General features: G+C 36.6%; 2 protein-coding genes across 2 annotated transcripts; both read right to left on the minus strand.

The window, feature by feature from the left end:
• Window positions 1–109: 109 nt before the first annotated feature.
• Window positions 110–21,083, minus strand: LOC101891504 (uncharacterized). The gene is made up of 5 exons (XM_059131075.1): window positions 21,066–21,083; window positions 20,550–20,924; window positions 2,114–2,163; window positions 1,709–2,045; window positions 110–1,641 (listed from the first exon to the last, which is right to left on the minus strand). Exons 2-5 carry the CDS (start codon window positions 20,552–20,554, stop codon window positions 225–227), a joined length of 1,809 nt encoding a protein of 602 aa, XP_058987058.1. The 5' UTR covers window positions 20,555–20,924; window positions 21,066–21,083; the 3' UTR covers window positions 110–224.
• On the minus strand, window positions 13,833–17,132 carry LOC109614431 (mitochondrial sodium/calcium exchanger protein). Its single transcript, XM_020039887.1, has 10 exons — window positions 16,999–17,132; window positions 16,710–16,930; window positions 16,325–16,650; window positions 16,190–16,264; window positions 16,092–16,127; window positions 15,669–16,031; window positions 14,739–14,848; window positions 14,445–14,679; window positions 14,310–14,377; window positions 13,833–14,249 (listed from the first exon to the last, which is right to left on the minus strand). The coding sequence occupies exons 1-10, from the start codon at window positions 17,041–17,043 to the stop codon at window positions 14,034–14,036; spliced, it is 1,695 nt and encodes a 564-aa protein (XP_019895446.1). The 5' UTR covers window positions 17,044–17,132; the 3' UTR covers window positions 13,833–14,033.
• Window positions 21,084–23,214: the final 2,131 nt, after the last annotated feature.

Raw genomic sequence — 23,214 nt, forward strand, 5'->3', positions numbered from 1 at the left:
AAACCTCTTACATGTTACCCTGATTTTTATACCAAAACGTTCAAATTTTTTGAAAGTAATTTTAGCCCGCACTGCTAGCTTAGAAAAAAATAGCAACAACAACAACATGGAAAGGAGACTCATTACACATGAGAATAATTTTATTGCATTATCAGGTGGCAGTTTTGGTTTGTTTGTCCTACTATATCTCATGAAGTTTCTTTTCCTTACATACTACTCTACTATTATATCCAGTGGGAACGTTTACCAGGTTTCTGATCTAATACCACAAACGAATCGTGAATATTTTCCGAATTGAAGGCAACATCTTTGCGTTGGGACAATGCATATTTGGGATTGCCCTCAATTATTGAGGTGTTGGAGCGACAATTTTCCGCATTTCTTAACGCTGAATCGCCGGCACGTCGCCCAAATCTTGGCGGTTTATGCCTTATTTGACCAATGTTCTCCATGCCAGGCGATGACGACTGGGAATCTAATATGGAAGTTCTACGCTGGCGATAATTGCTGGTGCTGGCTGCCTTTGCATGTGGTATTGGAGACTTGCGGTCGTAGCGTATAAATTTCTTCGGGTCCTTAATATGCGGCATTTGTGGTATGGCCTTCTGGGTGGGAGATCTCTCCCTCAATTGGTATTGGTAAGCAGCTTTTCTATATTCCGGAGATTGGGTAAACTCTGTATCCGGTTCTATAATACTTGGTGTGGGTTTCAGGATATCGTCTTCCTCAGCGAATCTGGAGGGACTTGGGGTGGAACGTTTCGGTTTTATGCTGGCATTGGTTGGGGTTATGACATTGGAGGTGGGTAAACGAAAGCTGGAAGTTGGTTTTGTCACAACTGGCCTTGAACGGGGAAAGTCGACGTAGGTGTTTCGGTACTCCGGATTGAATTCCAGTTTTCCCTTCAAGTGTAGGTAGGGCTCACGACATTTACCCTTTTCGGGCACCTGCTTGATCTGGGGATCACGGAAGCTCTCGTAATATTCTGGCACATCTTTGGAAAACTGTCCGTTCGGTCTGAGGTGATCCTCTGTCTTGAGAGGCTTTTCCTTTTCAATATCCCTGGGCGGTTGGTGGAATTTCGCTCGATATTCTGGTAAAACGTTTTCATTGTCGTTGGTCATTTGGATTTCCGAACCGGATATGCGCAAGTTGTCTGCCTTTCGTATGGCTTCCGGTTTGCTGTAGTTGGCATACATTTTGAAACTATCCTGATATTCGGGTATGGCATGGAAATTACCTTGCATTCGGATGTGGCTCAATTGTGGTATAGAATGGGCCTTTTCGCTGGCTGAAGGTGGGACAAATTGGCGTTTATATTCCGATGGTGCAGCCTTGGGATCCTTCTCATCGGTAACTGCACGTCTCTGTAAATGACATTCCTGCTGCAGTTCCGCAGCCCGCTCCCTTTGTTGCTTGTCCTCGTTTAGCTTGTGAATTATTTCAATTTCAGCTGGACTACTGCTTTCCGTCGCCTTGGGCTTCGGAGGTGAGTGTATGCGAAACATTTCTCGGGGTAAAATCTTTGTGGCACGATCCACCATGGGATATGTTATGTAGGATGAACGATATTCTGGTTCCATTTCAACGGATCCGACCAGACGAAGACTTTCGGGTTTTCGCATGGGAAATGAACGGCAACTACGAATTAAAACAACAACATAAAATATAATATTAAAATGCTAAGGCGTTGATTTATGCGACTTACCTCCTCCAGTCTTCAGGCGTAAACCAAAGATATCGATCCTGATGCTCCGATCTATTGAAGGGCATTAAACCTTCTAGGCGTAATGATGTAGCTCGTCTCAGGGATTGGGCTCTTTTGGCCAGTGGCAAGTTAAGGAAATGACTTCTATATTCTGTATTTAATGTTCGTTGGGATGGAAGCCCGTCCTCGGCACTCACTACGAAAGGGTGGGAAAGGCACAGTTGGCTTTTGGTTAAAAACTCGGGAGGGTTTCGGCGTCGGTAAAACTTTAATTGATCCACACAAACGTATTCGTGCAGGTGTTTAATGGTGAAACGATCACTGGGTTTTCTGGAAACTATTAAGAAGTTATATCCTTAGTTCAGTCTGTGGAATCGATTTTATTTTGCTCAGCAACCAACTCACCTGCCAAATTCGGCTCAGAAATAGACAAACGATCGCTCTCAAAACTATAACTGGAATTAAAGGCGGTAAATTAATATTCTTTCTTTTTCCTTGTCCAAATTAAACAATAACAACTTAAATATGAAATCTGCCTAACAAAATGTGTAGAATATCCTTGTTTGTTGCTCCAATACGGCTGGTCTCTCTAATGGCGTCTAACTTTTTACAAAGTTCAAGAACAACTGAATTTCTAGTTTCCACTTTGTGGTGGCATTCCCTCAACCGACTACCGAACGTTGGGAAATGGCAATAAAAATCACTTCAATGTTTTCTTACAATTCTTCCTATTCATTATGAAGGAATTTTTTGCATGTCTTTTGCCATTTCATGTACAAACACAGGTACACGAAGCTCGGCACGAGGGAGGGTGCTGAAGTTTTCAAAGAAAATTAAGTTCAGGGGGATGTTTTGGTGAAATTTTCCTTATGAGAATAAATCGAACATAATGCCATGTTTACGTTAGAACTTTTTGTAGGGTTAACCTTCTTTGAGAGGATTTATTTGAAGTAAAAGTAATGGATATGACAATTTAAATCCAAATCCAGTGGGTTAACCCTCATATATATAAACGTACTATAAGACAGAATAGAAGTTTCTTTTCCCGAAGAGTGAAATGAAGTTATAACTTACAACAGAATTGGTTGACCAGCCTGGGTATATAAGGATATCACTCTATTACAGAGGTCAATCAAGGTTTATTTAAATAGGATGATCGCAAAACTTTGCCAAAAATGTTTAATGTGGATCCAGGATTTTAAAAAGTCAACATGTAATGCCAGTTCTGAATTATTAAAATATTAAAGGCCTTAGTCATATTTTCAACTCAATAACCAACAATTTTTATCTTGCATGTTAATCTCTCAAAAATGTTCAAGGAACAGGACAATTATATACATTTCAAATCAATTTTCCGGAGTTGTTATTGGTGCCAGCTAGCAAAAAATTAATGTACAGAAACTGTCAGAAAATACAAAATTCGGAATTAAACTATTAATCTATAATTTAAGTCATCCCATGGTGGACGTTATATTTTGTCATAGTAGGAAGATTGACAATTCTAGTCATTCATATATAACCTTATTAGACCTCTTTTAAGTAGTATATAATTGAAATGGATAGCTAAAATATTGTTCATATGTGTCTTTGATCTGAGCTTAGATCAATTTCAAATATATTAATTAATGTTTTCGGAGTCAGGTCTATTGAAGATTCTCGTCACATTTTTCAACAAACCTTTACGAAGTGCGGGATTTTCAGTTTATCGCTGGCAAAAGTGGTCATAATGGGTCCATGTTGTGATACAGCCTCTTTATACAACAATACCTCCCGATTTTCAGCATTTAGGCGGTTTATTTCACAGTTTTAACGGATTTTTTTATTTAGATTATCTAGAATTAAATGGTCAATGGGGATCAACAATTTCGTAAAGACCTCATATAACTGTGCCTGCAAAAATTTGGGATTTATTTCAAGTCTGGTCACTTTTTTAATGGTATTGTGTGTGATTTACCATTTTAGGATCGTAATAATAGTTCCGGAAGTAAATATCGAATAAATATATCCCGATTTTGGGTATTCGGAGATTGTAACCACATTTACTATGAATTTTGTATTTCAAATGCCAACAAAAGTTCGGCCGGTCGAACTTTAAATACCCTTCACAAATTGGAAGTAACTTGAACTTTTTTTAAAAATTCCGAAAACTACCGCTCAAGTGAAATCCGAAGTATAGGGGCTATACGAAGGCGTGGGCCTGCATATATATTTTTTTTGTCATAGGCTGTAGTACCCATTACGATCTTCAAATACTAAGTTTGAAACAGTTCCGAATTTATTCCGAGAGTAATGTCATTAATATCATAAAAAAGCGGAAAGGGGGCGGGTTCGGTTATATGTGGTCTATACGAGGACGTGGACCTGCATAGATTATTTTTTATCATTGGTTGTAGTATCCATTACGAACTTCAAATACTAATTTCGAAACAATTCCGGCGAATAATATTCCTAAAATAAGGAATATTGAGAGGTACCGTGATATGTGGGTTATACGAAGGCGTGGGCCTGCACATTTAATTTTATATATAGGCTGTGGTATTCATTAAGATCTCCATATACGCAATTTCAAACAATTCTGGTGAATAATGTCCCTAATATAATCAAAATACCGAAGAAGGGGAGGTGTCGTTATATGGAGGCTATACGAAGACAGGGACCCGCATACGAAATTATTTGTCATAGGCTGTACCCATTACGAACTTTAAATACGAAAATTAAAAAAATGGGTGAATAATGTCGCTCAAATCATTAAAATATCGATTATCGATAGGTATCTTTACATGGGCTATATGAAAACGTGGGCCGACATGGTCCATTTACGAACCTAATCTGCCTACACGTGTGTAAAATTTTAGCCTTCTATATCAATTGGTTCGAAAAATAGCTTTAGAATTTTAGGCAGCAGTATTTGGAAGAGTCACAAACGGAATTACAAATTTAATATATCCTCTATAGAATGGCGGCGGGTAGAAAAAGAGTGTCCCATATTAATCTCCGATCTGATGTGGGTGGAAGAAGTTGTGAGAAGTTAAGAGAAACATCGGTGAGTTATTTTGCATTTTTTGAGAGGTATATGTACACATCGATTTTGCCCTCTTGACCTCACCTGACCTAATGCTATTGGCTATATTAAGACGAGTAGAGTTTGAAAAAAATTGGTTATTCCTTTGCTTTCTTTGAGATCATTTTTTGAATTTTGACCAGAAGGAGTGGGCCGATTTTCCTCATCTCCATACTGGCCCTAAGTTTGAAAGTAGAGTAAATGAAAAGCACGATTGTCTCACTTCATACGTAGTTACTTTCGAATCAATCCTCGTATGTTTTCTCATCTGTCTATGAATGAAATGAATGAGTGAAAGACAGACAGACAGACAGACGGACGACATGAATGCCTTCCTACATTCATGTCGTTCGTATTACTACTACTCGGTGTGGAACACATAATAACAGTGTTGGCTTAGTAATGGCAGTGCCTGTAGAATTCCTAACCCATACCCATTGTATACAATTGAATTGGTCGGGTTGTGCATGTGCTGACTTAGTTCACGGTTAGATGTATGTGTGTGTATATGGGTGTAGATTTTGATATGTTACAAGTTGTTATGATGTTGCTTAGCACTAAATTTAGTAAACAATTAAGCATGATAAAAACTACGTCTACAGCAAAGGAGTACAGCTTTGGAAATTTTTCAGAGGCGATTTGGTGGGAAGTGTTTTAAAATGTTGTTGTATATCCTGGAAAGTACATCCATGGATAATATACATCACTGGGACATCGTAACACCATGAGTTGCGTTTGGAAAAATTGTATTATTTATGATCTTCAGAAATAAAAACTTACTCCGCTGTGAATTGTTTGCCAGTTCAGTTAATAAATCTAAGACCCTTGTTCGTCTAAAAACTTAGGGGAATTATGATAGGTGGCGGGACAGTGTTTTTGAACCAGATAACATTTTTGGTAAAAATTAGAATAAATCCCCTGTGGATATTTAATATTACTTAAATGATTTTGTTATTGGAACAGGGACCACACAGTGGATTAAAATCAATTGAATGAATACTAAAAAGGAATGAGTCTATTCGGTTTCTGTTTATGCTATATTTTTGCCATTATTTATAAATCTACCAAATATTACACAAAAAATGTATTGCACCGATATCCAACTAAGAAGTATATTTTTTTTAAACAAATTGTAGATTTTTCTTTTCGTTGAATACAATTTCAGACCACTGTACCCACCATTCATTGCTTTTGTTTTGCATGTTACAGAACTAAGAAGTAGACATTCTACGCTTGTGTTTTTTTCTTTATGTCGCGAACAGGTGTGAGAATATTTGAAGGTGAACATAGTTGTGGAATATTAACGGCATTTTTTGACCATTACGTCGTGGCAGTAACAATATCTACGCTAGTATGTGACTTTGCAAAAAAATTGGATCATTTCTATGACTCGGGAATGGGACGATAAATTAATTGGTTAGGTAATAAGTAATTCAGGAAACATGAAGTGTTGTACTCAATGTAGGAATGACTTGCTTTCTCCATTCTAAGGATTTTATCTAAGATCAGAAAGAAACAGGAACCATTTTTGCAATACCGAAATAAGTGCGTTACTTGAGATTTTAATCAATGAAATTGCCAAATAACCATAAAATATGTGAGAGGCATAAAAACACAAGGACACGGCTACATGATTTGGAGTTTTAATGGCTTTCTCATCACACACAACCTTTTTTACGGTTAATGCCAACAAATAAAAATACATCATTGTTACACATTCATTTACTACAACAACGAGTCAGAGCAAAATAGCCAAGCAAATTTCAATATCTTTAAAATAAATTTAACAAGATAAAAAGCAATAAGTTCGGCCGGCCGACCTTTGAATACCCTCCACCATTTGTAACGAATTTGGAAATGTTAAAAAAATAAAGTCCTTAAAAAAATCTGTTAACATTTTAAAAATACCGAATATAGCCGTTATATTGGGGTCTATACGACGTGGACCTACATAGGCCTTGTTTGTCATAAGCCATTACCATATTCAAATTCGAAACAATTTTCTGTCACAAGCTATAGTATCCATTACGAACGTCAAATACGACATCTCAAAAAATTTCGGTGGGTATTGTACCTACCGAATATAGGGAGGTACTGATATATGGGGCCTATTCGAAGACCTGTACCTGCATAGACAATTTTATGTCACAGACTGTAGTTCCCATTACGAACTCTAAATACGTAATTTGAAACAATTCCGTTAAATAATGACCCTAAAATCATAAAAATACCGAATTTTGGGAGGTACCGTTATATGGGAGCTATACGAAGACGTGGACCTGCACAGACAATTTTTTGTCATAGGCTGTAGCATCAATTACAAGTCTCAAATACCAAAAATTCCGGTGAATAATGTCGCTAAAATCATCAAAGTACCGAATATAGGGAGGTACCGTTGTATGGGGGCTATACGAAGACGTGGACCTGCACAGACAATTTTCTGTCTAAGGCTGTGGTATCAATTTCGAATTTCAAATACCAAATTTGAAACAATTTCGATGAATAATTTCGCTAAAATCATCAAAATACCGAATATCGGGAGGTACTTATATATGGAGGCTATATGAAAACGTGGACCTACATGGCCCATTCACGAACTTAACCTGCCTACTGGAAAAATAAACACGTGTGCAAAATTTTAGCCTTCTATCTCAATTCGTTCGAAAGATAGCGTGACAGACAGACGGACATGGCTAAATCGACTTAGAATTTTACGCTGATCAAGAATATATATACTTTGTTGGGTCTGACATGAGTATTTCGAGGAGTTACAAACGGAATGACAAAGTTAATATACCCTCCATAGTATGGTAGAGGGTATAAAAAATGGGTACTGTTAAAAGAGAAATACTTAAATAAAATTGTAGCTCCTCCAATTATTTTAACATTCTAAATTATTTACAGGATTTTAGTTAGTTGGTTTAAAATACCTATAATTTGGGATAACCGTTAATGAGGCGAACTTTATAATGATGAACTTCTTTACGATATAGCCTTCCACTCTATACGAAACCGAAATACCGAATTGCCATTCGTGCATTTAACTAACCATTGTATATTTTTTAAAAGTATTCAAAATATTTTTCCAGGAGTTATGACTATTTAAAATTGTATTTCTTTGTGGAAGAGGCACCAGAAATGGTGGTCCAATATTTTCCATCCTTTTTCATCTGATCTAAGTTAGATGGATACCAGAAGTATTGGAGCATTATTGACAATTTGTGATGTTGATCTAACTTATACAAATCGAACATTTTCTTCGAGAGAGCACCAGCTGGACAGACTGACGGGTGGACGGGAGTCCAGGTACATTGCACAGACGGGGGTCGCGATGCAATGCTTCGGCCAGGTCCACCTAGGATAAATCAGAGTGTTCTTACAGAGTGGCAGCCATCTACGGAGTTCTAAGTCTATTCCGCAGGTAGCAATTCGAACATCAGCTATATGGGCATCATTTAGCTCTTGGTTAGCTCCTGACATGATCTAAAAAATTTATGATGATGGGGTAGAGGGTTCAGATCCCCAGTGAGCCCCCCACAACCAGTTGTACCAGAAAAAGTACCTCTCGTCAGATCTCGAGTTATTTCCAATTTTAGTCTCTTGTGATCGACTGAAAATGCGGAATCTTTTAACAGTATTATAACATAATAAAGCGCAATTTTGTCGATCTTCACGCTGCAGCAAAATAATACTTTAAAGCAAAATTTAACCATCAACATTTTTTCTTTTTTATTTATATTCTTCCTTGTAAAGATTTAAATATGGGGATGTGCGAAATTTAAAGAAAATCTGATGCATATTTAGCATTTTATTAGCGTTTTAGATTTTCCAAATGTTGACCCTTTGTGGTGAAAATATTCAAAGGTGTGGTCCGATATATCTCATTTTCACATTAGATCTTGTCTTGGTAGAAATATTGGCATGTGCGAAGTTTGAAAAAAATCGGATCCTTATTTCGCAATTTATGAGCGTTTTGGTTATTCAAAATGTTGACCCTTTGTGGGGGAGGTAGTAGAAGGAGTGGTCCGCTATACTCCATCTTTACACTCGATTTTGTAATGGTAAAAAAATTGGTATGTGTAAAATTTGGAGAGAATTCGCATTTTATGAGCGTTTTAGGTATTCCAAATTTTGACCCTTCGTGGGGGAGGTACCAGAAGGAATAGTCCGATCTTGTCCATACAACCACCCGCATCCAATTTTGTGGTAATGTAAATATCACGATTTGGAAAGTTATAACAAAATCGGATTATCCGTACTCTTCCTAGGCGGTAATTTATTTTCTATGAAAATCTTACCCTTTTGTGGGAGAGGTAACAGAAGGAACTAGATCTAAGTTTGAGAAAAATATTACGATATACCAAGTTTGGACGAAATCGGATATTCCCTTCGAGAGTTAGCATGCTCACCAGCCAAACAGACAGACGGACGAAAAAGTCCATATGATAGAAAAGCACAGATTTGCATTTTTAATTCCAATCGCAGTTAATCTGTCTTTCTTGTTGTGCCATGCCATCTCACCAACATATTCCATACTTTACACGATAAAGCAAAACTCAATTTTATACGCCTTGTATCTTCGCAATTTTTCTATCGAAATTTATCTATCTTTCTGGCATGGCTCTCACTAATGCTTTCCTTACCGAACGGAAAAGTGGAAAGCACACATGTATCGGCTTGTATCTTTGCCAATTTATTTCGAATTCCCTGCAGTGTTTTACTTATTTCCTCATTTTCTTTTGACCATGAAAACACGTCTATTTCGCTTTCTTCGTTCTTTCGTTCCGATCCGTTCCTTCCTAAATATCTTTCACTTGCCTAATAAACTGATTGACATTTGCCAATTAACGGTAATTGATTACAACGTCTGACATGCTGACCTTGTTAGTTAACTAAATTCGATTGCAGGCATGAACGAAATTGAAATTGTTTCATTTACTTTCATTTATTACGTTACGAGGATTTTATTAAGAGGCTATCGCTATGCGTCGGTGGTATATTTCCGGATAGAAGAAGCGCCCCAAAGAATCAGAGTTGTAAACTCATGGAAGGAAAGAATTTGCAAAAAAAGAAATCACAATTCTCTTTACTTCAGCTATGCTTTAGTCCTGCTCTAAAAAGGAAAGAAAAGAGAACAGATTACGGGTCAAAATAACTGATGGCTCTTCATTAAATATTCGCTTGGCACGCAATGAGTTTTGCTCAAATCAAATGGTGGTCGTTTTTTAACCATCCAAACAACAGAAAAGCATTCAAGGAAGAAAAAATGAAAAGACGAAAAGAAAATCACCATTCATCATTGTCCTTCGCTGGATACTTCGTCGGAGGAAAAAAGTGTGTATGTTTAGAACACGGGTCAGTTGGTAATCATTGACCTAGGTATGGAGGAACTCTGCCACGGTTCGTTGTAGGTGTGGGTTGGAGGCAACCAATTGCTGGCCCACAGAGGTATTCAATGCGTGCCACAGTTTGTGGCAATGACATGCTTTCCAGTTGCTCTAGCTCCTTTTTTAACTCTTGGGTGTGTGTGTATGTGTGTGAGTTGTTTTTTATGAAAACACAAACAGGATGGCAGGTGGCGGGTCAGTTACGTTTTAACAACAGAAACTCAAGGTCAGCCATATCCCTAGAATTGTGGCATAAATAAAGCCAAGACATCCAATTCATTGTTAATCACTTAACCACAACATATCGACTGCCACACAACAATGGCTGTACATAATTCTTGTTTCTGTGGAAGGGGCAGGGAAAAGGGGAGGTGGTGGTAAGGAAGAGAATTATGTTTTTTATTGTTATTCCATTAGTAAAGGCGAAAAGGTGATCACAAAAGAAAAATACACGTTTGAACGTATTCGACGGGTTTGCCACCAGACATGTTCCATTCCCCCATAAGGGCTTGCATATTGAATCAGATTTAACATTAGTTCGGAATCTTCTCTTTCAAAGCCCACTTTTCTTTACGGCCTATTTTCGTCGTAAGAATTGAGACTAAGTAAAGTAATAAAAGAAATATTACATTGTGTTGTTTATTTTTTATTTCTTATTTTTATACCCTCCGCCATAGTATGGAGGGTATATTAAGTTTGTCATTCCATTTGTAACGCCTCGAAATATACATTTTAGACCCCACAAAGTATATTCTTGATCAGCATAAAATTCTATGTCGATTTAGCGATGTCCGTCCGTCTGCCCGTCTGTGGAAATTATTCTAGCTACCGAACAAAATAAAGTAGGTTGATAAAAATTTACTCATGCAGGTCCTCGTCTTCGTATACACCCCATATAACGGTACCTTCCGATTTTCGGTATTTTCATGATTTTAGAGACATTTTTCACCGGAAATGTTTCAAATTTGGTATTTGAAGTTCGTAATAGATACTACAGCCTCTGACAGAAAATTGTATGTTCGGGTCCACCTCTTCGTATAGCACCCACATTATGGTACCTCCCTATTTTCGGCGTATTGGTGATTGAAGCGACATTATTCACGGGAATTGTTTCAAATTTGGTATTTGAAGTTAGTAATACATACTATAGCCTATGACAGAAGATTATCTGTGCAGGTCCACGCCTTCGTATAGCTCCCATATAAAAGCACCTTGCGATATTCGGTATTTTGATGATTTTATCGACATTATTCACCGGAATTGTTTCGAATTTGGTGTTTAAAGTCCTTAGACAGAAAATTGTCTATGCAGGTCCACGTCTTCGTATAGTCCCCATATAACGGTACCTCCCGATTTTCGGTATTTTCATGACTTTAGCGACATTTTTCACCGGAATCAAATTTGGTATTTGAAGTTCGTAATGGGTACTACAGCCTATAACAGAAAATTGACCGTGCAGATCCACTCCTTCGTATATCTCCCATATAACGGCACCTCCCGATTTTCAGTATTTTGATGATTTTAGCGACATTATTCACCGGAATTGTTTCAAATTTTGGTATTTGAAGTTCGCAGTGGATACTACAGCCTATGACAGAAAATTGTATGTGCAGGTCCACCTCTTCGTATAGCACCCATATTATGGTACCTCCCTATTTCCGGCGTATTGCTGATTGAATCGACATTATTCACGGGAAATTTGGTATTTGAAGTTCGTAATAGATACTACAGCCTATGACAGGAGATTATCTGTGCAGGTCCACGCCTTCGTATAGCCCCATATAAAAGCACCTTGCGATATTCGGAATTTTGATGATTTTATCGATATTATTCACCGGAATTGTTTCGAATTTGGTGTTTAAAGTCTTTAGACAGAAAATTGTCTATGCAGGTCCACGTCTTCGTATAGACCCCATATAACGGTACCTCCCGATTTTCGGTATTTTCATGATTTTAGCGACATTTTCAACCGGAATTGTTTCCAATTTGGTATTTGAAGTTCGTAATTGGTACTAAAGCCTATGACAGAAAATTGTCCGTGCAGGTCCACTCCTTCGTATAGCTCCCATATAACGGCACCTCCCGATTTTTAGTATTTTGATAATTTTAGCTACATTATTCACCGGAATTGTTTCCAATTTGGTATTTGAAGTTCGTAATGGATATTACAGCCTATGACAGAAAATTGTCTACGCAGGTTCACATCTTCGTATAGACCCCATAATGCGGTACTTCCCGATATTCGGTATTTTGATGATTTTAGCGACATTATTCCCCGGAAATGTTTCAAATTTTGTATTTGAAGTTCGTATTAGATACTACAGCCTATGACAAAAATTGTCTGTGCAAGTCTACGTTTTGGTACAGCCCCCTATATTCGGTATTTTGATGATTTTAGCTACATTATTCTTCGATTTTTTTCCAGTTTCGCATTTGAATGTGGCTTATGACAAAAATTGCCTATGCAGGTCCACGTCGTCACATAGACCCTTATATAACGGCTACATTCGGTATTGTTAAGATATTAACAGGATTTTTAACGGATTTTATTTTTTTGAAAATTGCCAAATTCGTTCAAGACGGTAGAGGGTATTCAAAGATCGGCCCGGCCGAACTTACAGCTTTCTTACTTGTTTTATTCTTTCAAACATTTGACCCTTTGTGGGGAAGGTACTAAAAGCAATGTTGGTATAGAGAAATTTGAAGACAATTGGTTGGTTATTTCCCATTTTACAAAAGCTTATTCTAATTTTTACCCTTTTAACTTTCCCACAAGGTACATAATGCAGTGGACCCATATTGTTCATTTTTGCACCTTACAAAGCACTACTACAGATATTGGGATTTGCAACGTTTACTCCAAATTGGTTGATCCTTTCTTGTTCTATACGGCGCATTTTTTTTTTTTTTTTTGAAAATTTGACCTTTTGTGCGGGAGGTACCAGATGCTTCCCATTTTCGAACTCGATCTAAGTTTGACAATTGTATTAAAATGTAAAAAGTATGGACCAAATCAGATCCCCCCTTCGGCAGTTATCGTGCGCACCAGTCAACCAAGTAGACACACACCCTTAGATCGACTCAAAATGTCCTGAAACGGATTTGATCCAAAGAGACGTAGAGGCTAAAACCATTATTTCGATGAGGCACGTTTTGGCCGTATCAAATGGTATATACCCACTGTAGTCATATGACTGAGGGTATAAGAAATGGATAATGTCCTTGACCCAAAGAGTGGACACATAAGTTCAGAATTTCGAAAATGGTTTGGCGGATGTGTAAAATCTAGTTCGAATCATTCGATACAGCCAAATGAACTCTACACATAGCGTCCTGAAATGTATTTTCTCAATACAGATGTGTGATAGTCTATCTTCAATTTTTTTAAATTGTAGTTGCATACAATATCACAATGTGTAAAATCAGGTTCGAATTGGAGATCCCATTCATTTTCTACATCGGTTATTTAATATATTGATATGTTGTGGTTGTTATGATTCAATACTAGTCCTTATACTGAAAAGCCGTAGCTGTCTTCAAAAATGTCTACATTCCCCACAGATTGATTGATTTTAGGCCAAGGTGTTTATTAGTCCCTTACTTCATTAGTTTAACTAAACAATCAATTAGACGGCATGATAAATTAAATTGGAATTCGTGTCGTTATCCTTTCTATCCATTTTTAAATATTTATTCAACAACCAATTCATTTTGTAGGTCATTGACATTGTTTTTCTTTCTTTTTGTTTGAGGAAATAAATACCGAAAAGGCAACAAATATTAATTATCAATAACAATAGCAACAGCAACAACGATAGATAAATAGCACTATAAATAACAAAATACTATCAATACAAAGTTTGTTTTTGGGTCATCATCATTCGGTGCCATATTGACTTATTTCTGCATAAGTTTGTATAACTTCACATTCCCCCAAGACGGTGTAGAGGAAGAACAGGCCATACAGACAGACACTGAAGACACCAATGCAACGACGAATGTGGAAATTCGTTGTCACCGACCAGAGGAGTGTTGAAAATAATACGAGGAGGAGAAAAACGAAACAGTTTTCGCCCAATGGGCCGGAGGGGAGCTACAGAGAAGTGATATAATTATCAATAATATGTTGTTCTATTTTCGTTTGAGGACTCACAGGTTCATAGCCGGTGTTGCCGTACAAGTTCTTTAACAGCATTACACAACCAATGCCCAGAAGTGTATCTACAAAATAGAGTAGGTTTGCCATAAGGTTGTCTTTAGTCAATGTTCGTTGATGTGGTTGACTCACTGAAAAATGGTCCACCAATTGAGGCTGCAAATGCCATTCGAGGATAGCCATGAAATGCCAAGGTGGCATCCGATATCAAATCGCCAACACCATTGCCCCACGCCAAGAGAGTGCAACCCAAAAACGAATTGCTACAGTCCAGTATCAGACCCAGGACATATAAAATCTCCACGGTTTCGGCAGCGCACGAATAGATGGTGCACATAGAACCGAGTGCCGTGAGTATAGCAAAAACCTATGAAATTGAAAGGGTTATTTGGAAGGTAAAAATAACAAAAGTTGGTATAATTGTACCGCATGGAACTTCGGGGGCTCATCGGTTCGGGTGTACATGAAACACACAATGCTAAGTGGTATGGTAATGCCGAGACTGTACAAACAGTATTTCCAACAATTCAGACCACCTAGGGGCGGTGAGGGGTTTCAAATGAATTTAGAAAATATTTAAAGGTTTTCAAAAAAAAAAAAAAAAAAAAAAAAAAACAGAGAAAGTATCTGTAGCATTAATATAGTTCGGAACCATTACGAAATCTCCCTCTCCGTAAATCCCACAATAGTATTACGATATTTTCAAATCGTTCTTATTAGATTTTTGCGGGAAATGTCAGATTTGTGACCAAAGAATAAATACATCTCCAAAATACGATATCCATTTTAAATTTTCAGAACACTCTCTAGCATAGTTAGCATTTTTTTATAATATTACGATTTTACAAAATTTTAAGGTTAAGGTTAAGCCAAGCCGCCTGCCTTACCAAAAGCATACAAATTAATATTTGTATGCTTTTGGTAAGGCAGGAATGATCAATTTTTTGGGTTTTGGTTGGGAGTTTACTTAGGAGGACAATTTTGAATGGTTCACGAAATGAAATAAGTAGTTCATCTTTTTGAAAATAAGCAGGGAAGTCCTTTGGGGTATTACCGAATAAATTAGTAAATTTAGGTCAGTTGGAATTATTCAAAATTTAGATTCTTTAAAAGAAGGTACCAGAATCAGTGAGTCGATATTGTCAATTTTCCTTTTTCCAAAATTTTGATGTTTTTCCAGAAGAGTCCGACATTTTCCATCTAAGATTTTATCTTATATAATGTGAAATATTGAGATATGAGGGATATGGTACTACATTTTCTGGCATAAAATTCTCAAATAACCCATGTTACGTATACGTTACGTCGATATGTATACGAACTACGGTATCTGGGAGCCCCATCAACACAACTTACATATTAACAAAAACATAACTATTGGCGACATGACCACTTGCAGGCAGTTCAACAATTTCGACCATCCATGCCGTTCACTCTCATAGTTGACTATGGGCAAGAAAAGTTGTAGGGTACATAAGATTGGAGTCTTGAGGCACAGCATTGTCTTCTGGCAGCCCGTTGAAGAATGCCATTCATCCATTTCGAAGGGTTTCAAAGAATCGCGCAATTGTTGCCATAGATTTTCATTTGGATCAGATTGGGCGACATATTCGAATGAATGTCTGGTTCCTTCAATATCTACAGAAGTGTGGGACAGTCGATGGACAATATCAATATTGGCTTCTTGGTGCAATTTCGAATATCTTTTATATGCCTCGGCTAGGAAAGGGACAATTTTGGATACAAAAGCAATAAAAGCTTAATTTTTGATAGACATACCAGATAAATTGCCACTTTGGGCCAATGCCTCCATGCCTAGCAAAGGAAAAATGTGAATCCAGGGAATACAAAGATTTCAAATACATTCTGGAACTTACTTAAAACTTGCCGCTTTAGCAGATATTGATCCACAAGTATGGTTATCAAATAGACAACATAAATTAGTATCAAACCTTGGGGGAGGAAAGCACGGGCTATCAAATATGCCAATGACTGATATAACCTCTACTTACAAACCGATTCCCATGTGGTGACATAGCCATCTTTCATTATAAAATCAATGGACAAAATGCCAAAAATGAAGAAAGATGTATCTCTCAGAATATTGCTGCCATCCACACGGAAGGAGCGTATCAAACAAATAACACCTCCAATGAATGCCGTCACATAAATCGAAGAGCCCAACATATTTGAAAACAGGGTAGAAGAAGATTCCTTGGCGCTGGCCAGGTTGGTAAACAAATCTGGCGAACCATTACCAAAGGCCAACAGAGTTACCCCTGCCAAATGCTCACTCATGCCCATGATTTTTGACATAACCTCCAGGGCGGGACAAAAACTGCCATAGAATATGACCATTTTATATGTATGCACTTTCACAATTATCCCCTAACTCACAATTTATCGGCTGTTGTCCCCAAAATCACAAACATAATGACACACATACTCATCAGTAGGATGAGAAAGCAATTCTGTTGCGCATCCGTTGTGGGTCCCAACGAACAGTAGAGGATTTTTATGTAATTGAAAAAGTAGCCCTTGTCCATGCATTCCGGTGTGCTACGAACATAGTCGCAACGATCCTCATATTCCAAGTCATTGACATTGGAACAGCTTAACTGAAAGGCAGGGAGGGGAGAGAAAATCGAAGTGATTTAAAGATAAACGAGGGGACGACATAACTTACAAAATTGCGATATGATGAAAATTCTTCATAATCCGGCTCGGCCATTATATTCAGAAATAATTTGTGGGGACAGTTTTTATATTTTATTTATTGCGGTCAATTGTCAACTAAAAATAAAGGCTTGCTTTGGGTATTTTTGAATTTCTAATCGAATATATAGAAAATTCAATTTTTACTTTAGATTAAAAAAAGCGGACAGAATTCTGCAAAATGTTTACCTAATGTTGATATAATTGCTTTCGGCGTTTCATGATGGTAGCCAAAAAAATCGGATTAGTCTGTATTTCCGACACATGTATACCCCCAGCCCTTTATGGGGAAGTTTCCTAAGCAGTTGGCCAATGTTGACCAATTCGTAACTGACCTAAGAGTGATATAAATATTAAAACGTGTCAGGTTTTGACTATATTGACTATTTCCTATTTTTTATATGAGATATTAGTAAATGTTTGAAAAATTTGAAAAAAAAAAAACGCGTGAGGTACCAGAAATAGCGGACCGAAGTATTCCATTTTCATACTTCATCTAATATAGAGAAAAATATTGGTAAGTGCAAATTGAAGGAAATCGAAGATTTATATCCACTTTTATGCAAGATCATAAATTCCGATAATTTTCATATTCATATCAGATTTCTGGTTAAGAGAAATATTTAGTTGTTAAGAATCGCCGACTTGTTTTGCAAGTTATGATAGACATAAGCATAGGAAATTGTGACCCCTTTGTGGGTGAGGTACCAGAAGGGATTTGGGGGAGGCACAAGAATAACTGAGCCTATATTGTCTATTTTCGGTTCTGACCTACATCTTATAATAATATTACGATTTACAAACTTTGAACTAAATTGGTTGCTCCCTTCACTGAACATGAGTTTTTATACCCTACAACACTATGTGTTGGGGGTATTATAAGTTTGATTGGGCCAAAAATTATGTAACACCTCGAAATATTGATTTCCCACATAGGAAAGTATATATGGATCTTCCTATCTCGCCGAGCTGAGTCGATCTAGCTATGTATGTCCGTCCGTCCGTCTGTCCGTCTGTCCGTCTGTCCGTCTGTCCATGTTAATTTGTAATCACTCTACAGGTCGCAATTATGGCCCGATCTTCACGAAATTTAGAATGGAGGTGGGGTTAAGGTCAGAATAGAACCCTATTTCTTTTGGAGATGATCGCATAATATTTAGGGGTCGAAATGGACCAAAAAAATTGAAAATTTTCTTGATTTTGCAGTTGCTCTACAGGTCGCAATTATGGACGCGGAAATTAGCATGCAGCTAGAGTTTAGGGCGGGGAGGAAGCCTACCAATTTGGGTGGTTATCGGATAATATTTAGCGGGTAAAATAGACCATATATTTTGTGTTGAAAAAATTCTAAATTTTTCATTAAACCGCGAATATTTTAAATCCCGACGAAATCACAAAGCCATGACAAGGTTACTTCTGATCTTTACATTGATGTTAACATCCAACAAAACGGATATATAGCAAAATATGTGCGATATATATGTCTATCAAAGAAGATATGCTTGAAAGATCTCTTATATGTCGAGAACGGCTGAACTGATTTCGACAGTTCTCATTAATTCAGAATGGTCTCTTGGCAGGAAAGAAAAAACGCCTAAAAAATCGCATAAAAATATCTCTCTAAAGATGAAAATATTGATATTGTAAAATTTTCTCATATTTTTTTCAATTTTGTCACATTTTTGGCATATTTTCATTTTGAATTAAACATTTGGTAATATTTCTACAGCTAACAAAACTAAGTAGTTAGGATATCAGGATATCATATACAGGTCGCATTTATGACCCGATCCTTACGAAATTTTGCATGGGGATAAGATAAGGGTCAGAATAGAAGCCTACTCTTTTTGGAGATGATCGCCATATATTTAGGGGTTGGAATGGACCAAAAAACTGAAAAATTGTCAGCAGGTCGTAATTATCGCACATTTGAATGTGTGTTACCGGACATTGCAAAAGCCTAGCAGTTTTAGATGCCCATCCAAAAATATTCAATATGTGAAATAGTTTGCCAACTTTTGTAGACAAAATACGAAAATGTCCATTCCAGTGACTTTTGGAGAGTTCACAAATACAGGAAAGACGCACTTCTGACTATGTTGGTAACGCTGATTTCGTTAAAGAATATAGTCAAATGTCTGTATCTCATATAGATGCGTTTCAGTCAAACACCAATAATAAATGTTAATCTTTTGCTGTATCGTATCGTTTATTATAGTGTTGTAGGGTATTCAACGGTCGGCCCGCTCGACTGTAGCCTTTGCTTACTTGTTTTTTTTTTAAATTTTTGAACTGTTAGGAAGGAGGTACCAGAAATAATGGGCGCATATATTTCATTTTTTAAATTGCTCAAATGTTTTCTTGGACGTTTATATTGCATTTTATGAGCGTTATAATTATTCAAAGATTTAATCCGATGTGGAGGAGGTACCAATGGTGCATTCTATCCTATCTTCATACCAGATCTAGAGTTGGTAGTATTAAAGATAGTCGGAATCATATTTCACATTTTATAAAAGTTGTGATTATTTGAAATTTTAAATCTTTGATATTGATCATTTTCGATAATGACAATTTTTCTACCTAACCTATGCCTAATACAATTATTGCGATATGCCAAGTTTGAACGAAATCTGTGAGGTGTTAAATTTTTATAATTTTGTCAAGGTTTCCACCCCTTGTATGTATCGATATTATATATCTTCGAAATTGCTATAAATGTGAAAAAAAAATATTTGGATGTGTCAAGTTTAGACCGAATGGAATACTCTTTGCGAGAGTTATCGCGCGTACCAGCCAGACTGACAGACATTTTTGCCGTATCAAATGATTATACCCTCTGCAGCCACCCGCCTGAGGTTATGAAAATAATCCAGCCCCAGATAAATAAAAATCTCAAAATGCAATCAAATAGATTGGAAGAAGTCCTCCGACGGCTCAAAATGAAAACATGTAAAATGTAAATAATTTTATATAAAATTCGGTTTGAACACAATCGTTTTGTCACTCTAAGTGATGGTCCAAGTAAAGAGTTTTCTAACATAACATCATGAAAGGAGAACAATTTTTGTATCAATAGCCCAAAAAAATCGGATTTCTATGTGTGACATTCATTGAGCAAATACGTCATATCTATACCAACTATATTGTTTATGGAGAAATAACTGATATTTTCCCTGATGAAAATTATTTTTAAATAAAATTCGAAAGACATATTGCACTTCCTAAGTCATTCGATACTCCTCTCAGCTAATATTAAAATTTCTGCTTAAATTTCTAACTTTCACAACGTATTAATTTGTTCATAACAAAATAACAAATTAAGACCTTTAACATGCTAAGACCTTTAGCTATAATTGAAATTTCTCGTGTTAATGGCATCTGAACAAACTAAATATTGTGTATCCTTGCCGTAATCGAATTCCTTAACACATATCGAAATACATATGTATATGTTGCTTCATTCTATTTATAAACATGATTATGTTCTTGAGATGAATACAATTTAATTTTAAAACTCACCCCATTGTCGTGTACTTCGTATTATGCGTTAATCATAAATTGATTTTAAAACATATTTTGCTTAACTTTATTAAAATTTCTAAGGCACTTGCTTGCTGCTTGCTTTCATCATTGTCGGCACACACAAATTCATATTTACAAAACTTGGCTTAAACCGGAAGTTGGCCATAGACAAAGGCGCCACATGGAAATCGTTTGCTGTCATTGGTATTTAGTGTTGACATTACTTTCATTATTATCCTCTGCTGTTGTGCTGGAAAGCATTCACACACACACTCATACACTTGGCCGAACATATGATACCCGAGTGGCAACACGTTTTCTTCTAAGATTCCATAATGAATTCGCTTCTGGGTTCTTAATCGTCCAAAGTGCCTGAAACAACTGAAAATGTTTTAACTTGTTTTTTGTTTAGCTTGGTGTTGGCTTACAAAACAGAAATAAAGGAAGGCAACCGAAGGAAAGTAAAAATAAACACTAACTCGCACACACACACACACACACACACACACTCACATGTTTATACACTGACATGGCCTTTAATGTCAGCAGTAAAGGTATTTTTAATGTGGCGGCTGCTTTTTTTAATGGACATTTTTACGCTCCAAGAAATGCAAAGAACTCCCATCGAAAGCAAATGCTAATGCAGCGCCTCTTTAGCTGGATGATGGCCCACGGAAAGGTTTAGCAGTTTCTTTGGGACTATTCCACATTACTTTTTATTTCATTAGCCCAGGTGCCCTTTAAAAGCTCAGCGTGTTTGCGCTTAAAGTTCAAATATTTCGGAAGAACGTTGTTGCCTTGTGACGTTACAAATGTGACTTGAGCAGCCATAAATTTGGGAATATTCCATGAAGAGCAAGGCGAAGCACACGGAGGGAGAGAGATAGAGAGAAAGAGTGAGGACGCTAGAGGAACATGCATGCATACACTCAATGTAGCTGGTGTGAAGAGCAGAGGTGGGGAAGGATAACTTGAATGAATTAGCAAAGTGTTTTTGTATTTCTTTTTGCCAAAAGCTGTTACATGCCACCAAGCAATTTGTACATCCGACAATGGGAACTTCTTAGTTTTAGATAAATTGTATTTTGTTGTTGCTATTGTTGTTTTTTGATTCTTTTTATTGCAAATGAATTGGTATTGCACAATGCCATGAATTTTTGGTATTTAAATAACAATAAAAAACATGTAAAATGGTTGAACTTTTTTTAAACTTTTTTGTTTATTGACTGCAACTGCAATGCATTTAAATTGCATTTTGGGGAAGGGTGAGAGAAAAAGAGTAAATATTTTTTAAGATCACATATATTTAAAGCAGCTAAGGTTAGCCCATAAAAAATATCCTCCATCATGTAAAAATGATATCCAAATCGGTATAAATACTGGATACCTCAGTTGCTGTATTTAGAACATAGGTCTTTTTTCGCACTTTTTTCGTATTCCATTCCATGCATCTGAGTTTATACTTGCTTACGTTAAGAGCATCTAATTAGCATTAACACAATGTGCGTGCAGCCGAATAATATTTTGTGAAACAAAATGTTGCATTCACTAAATAAAGAAATCTCAAAGTTCGATAACCCATTTTAAAAGGTTAGCCCTGAAATTATTTCATTTTTAAAAATTAATTCACTTAGTAGTGCTGACAAACAATCGACGGCAATATCGCTGGTATAGATTTTTATAAACTTGGCCATATGGCTACAAGGGACATATATCATTTAATAAGGCCATTGGAATAACGGTTTTAGATACTGCCTCATTGGAATAAGGGTTGTTGATCGTAGGTGTCTTCGAATGAAATAGACGTTTGGTGTTAATATGCCGGTGTCCATCCTCTGGCGATAATTTTCGAAGGGTGTATCCAATTTCGTCTAAACTCGGTACATCGTAATATTATTGTTAAAGTTAGATCGAGTTCAGAGATGGGCAATATCGTCCCACTTCTTCTGCTACTCTCCCCACAAAAGGTTTACATTTTCAAGAAAATAATTTACTTCATGGAACGAGAAAGGATCGTCCATTTTTGATCATGCTTTACAAAATCTCATATTTGTATAAGTGCTAGGTGAGAAAATAGACAATATAGACCCACAACTTCTAGTACCTCTCCACAATGGGTTAAACTTTTGATTATTCAAAATTGATTATTCAACTCTTATAAAATTTAAAATAAAAGTCTGTTATTCTCCAAATTCTGGTATGAAGACTTAATAGAACGAAAGACCGCTTCCACTACCTATTCCGAAACAGGCTAAAATTTATAAAATAATCCTGTCGTTAGTAAAATGTGAAATGAGTGTCCGATTCTAAGCACATCCAAATATGTCTACCAACACGATATCTTGAGTACATGTGGGTTGTAACTGACCACTCCTTCCGGCACCTTCCCCATATAGAGTCAAAATTTTGAATAATTATAACCCGTGTAACATGATTAAACTTCGCAGATCTTTGATTCGCTCCATCTGTTGACTACCTTATAAAGGGTCAACATTTTGAATAATTATAATTTTCATAAAACACAAAATAATTTACCGATATTTCTTTAACTTCGAAAAATGTTATACTTCCACTAATCTTAGATCTAGGGGAACTGCTTAGTCCACTCCTTCTGGTTCCTCCTTCATATAGAATGAAAATTTTGAATAATTTTAATTTTTAT

Source organism: Musca domestica, unplaced genomic scaffold (genome assembly GCF_030504385.1).
Source record: "Musca domestica strain aabys unplaced genomic scaffold, Musca_domestica.polishedcontigs.V.1.1 8, whole genome shotgun sequence".
NCBI lineage: Eukaryota > Metazoa > Arthropoda > Insecta > Diptera > Muscidae > Musca > Musca domestica.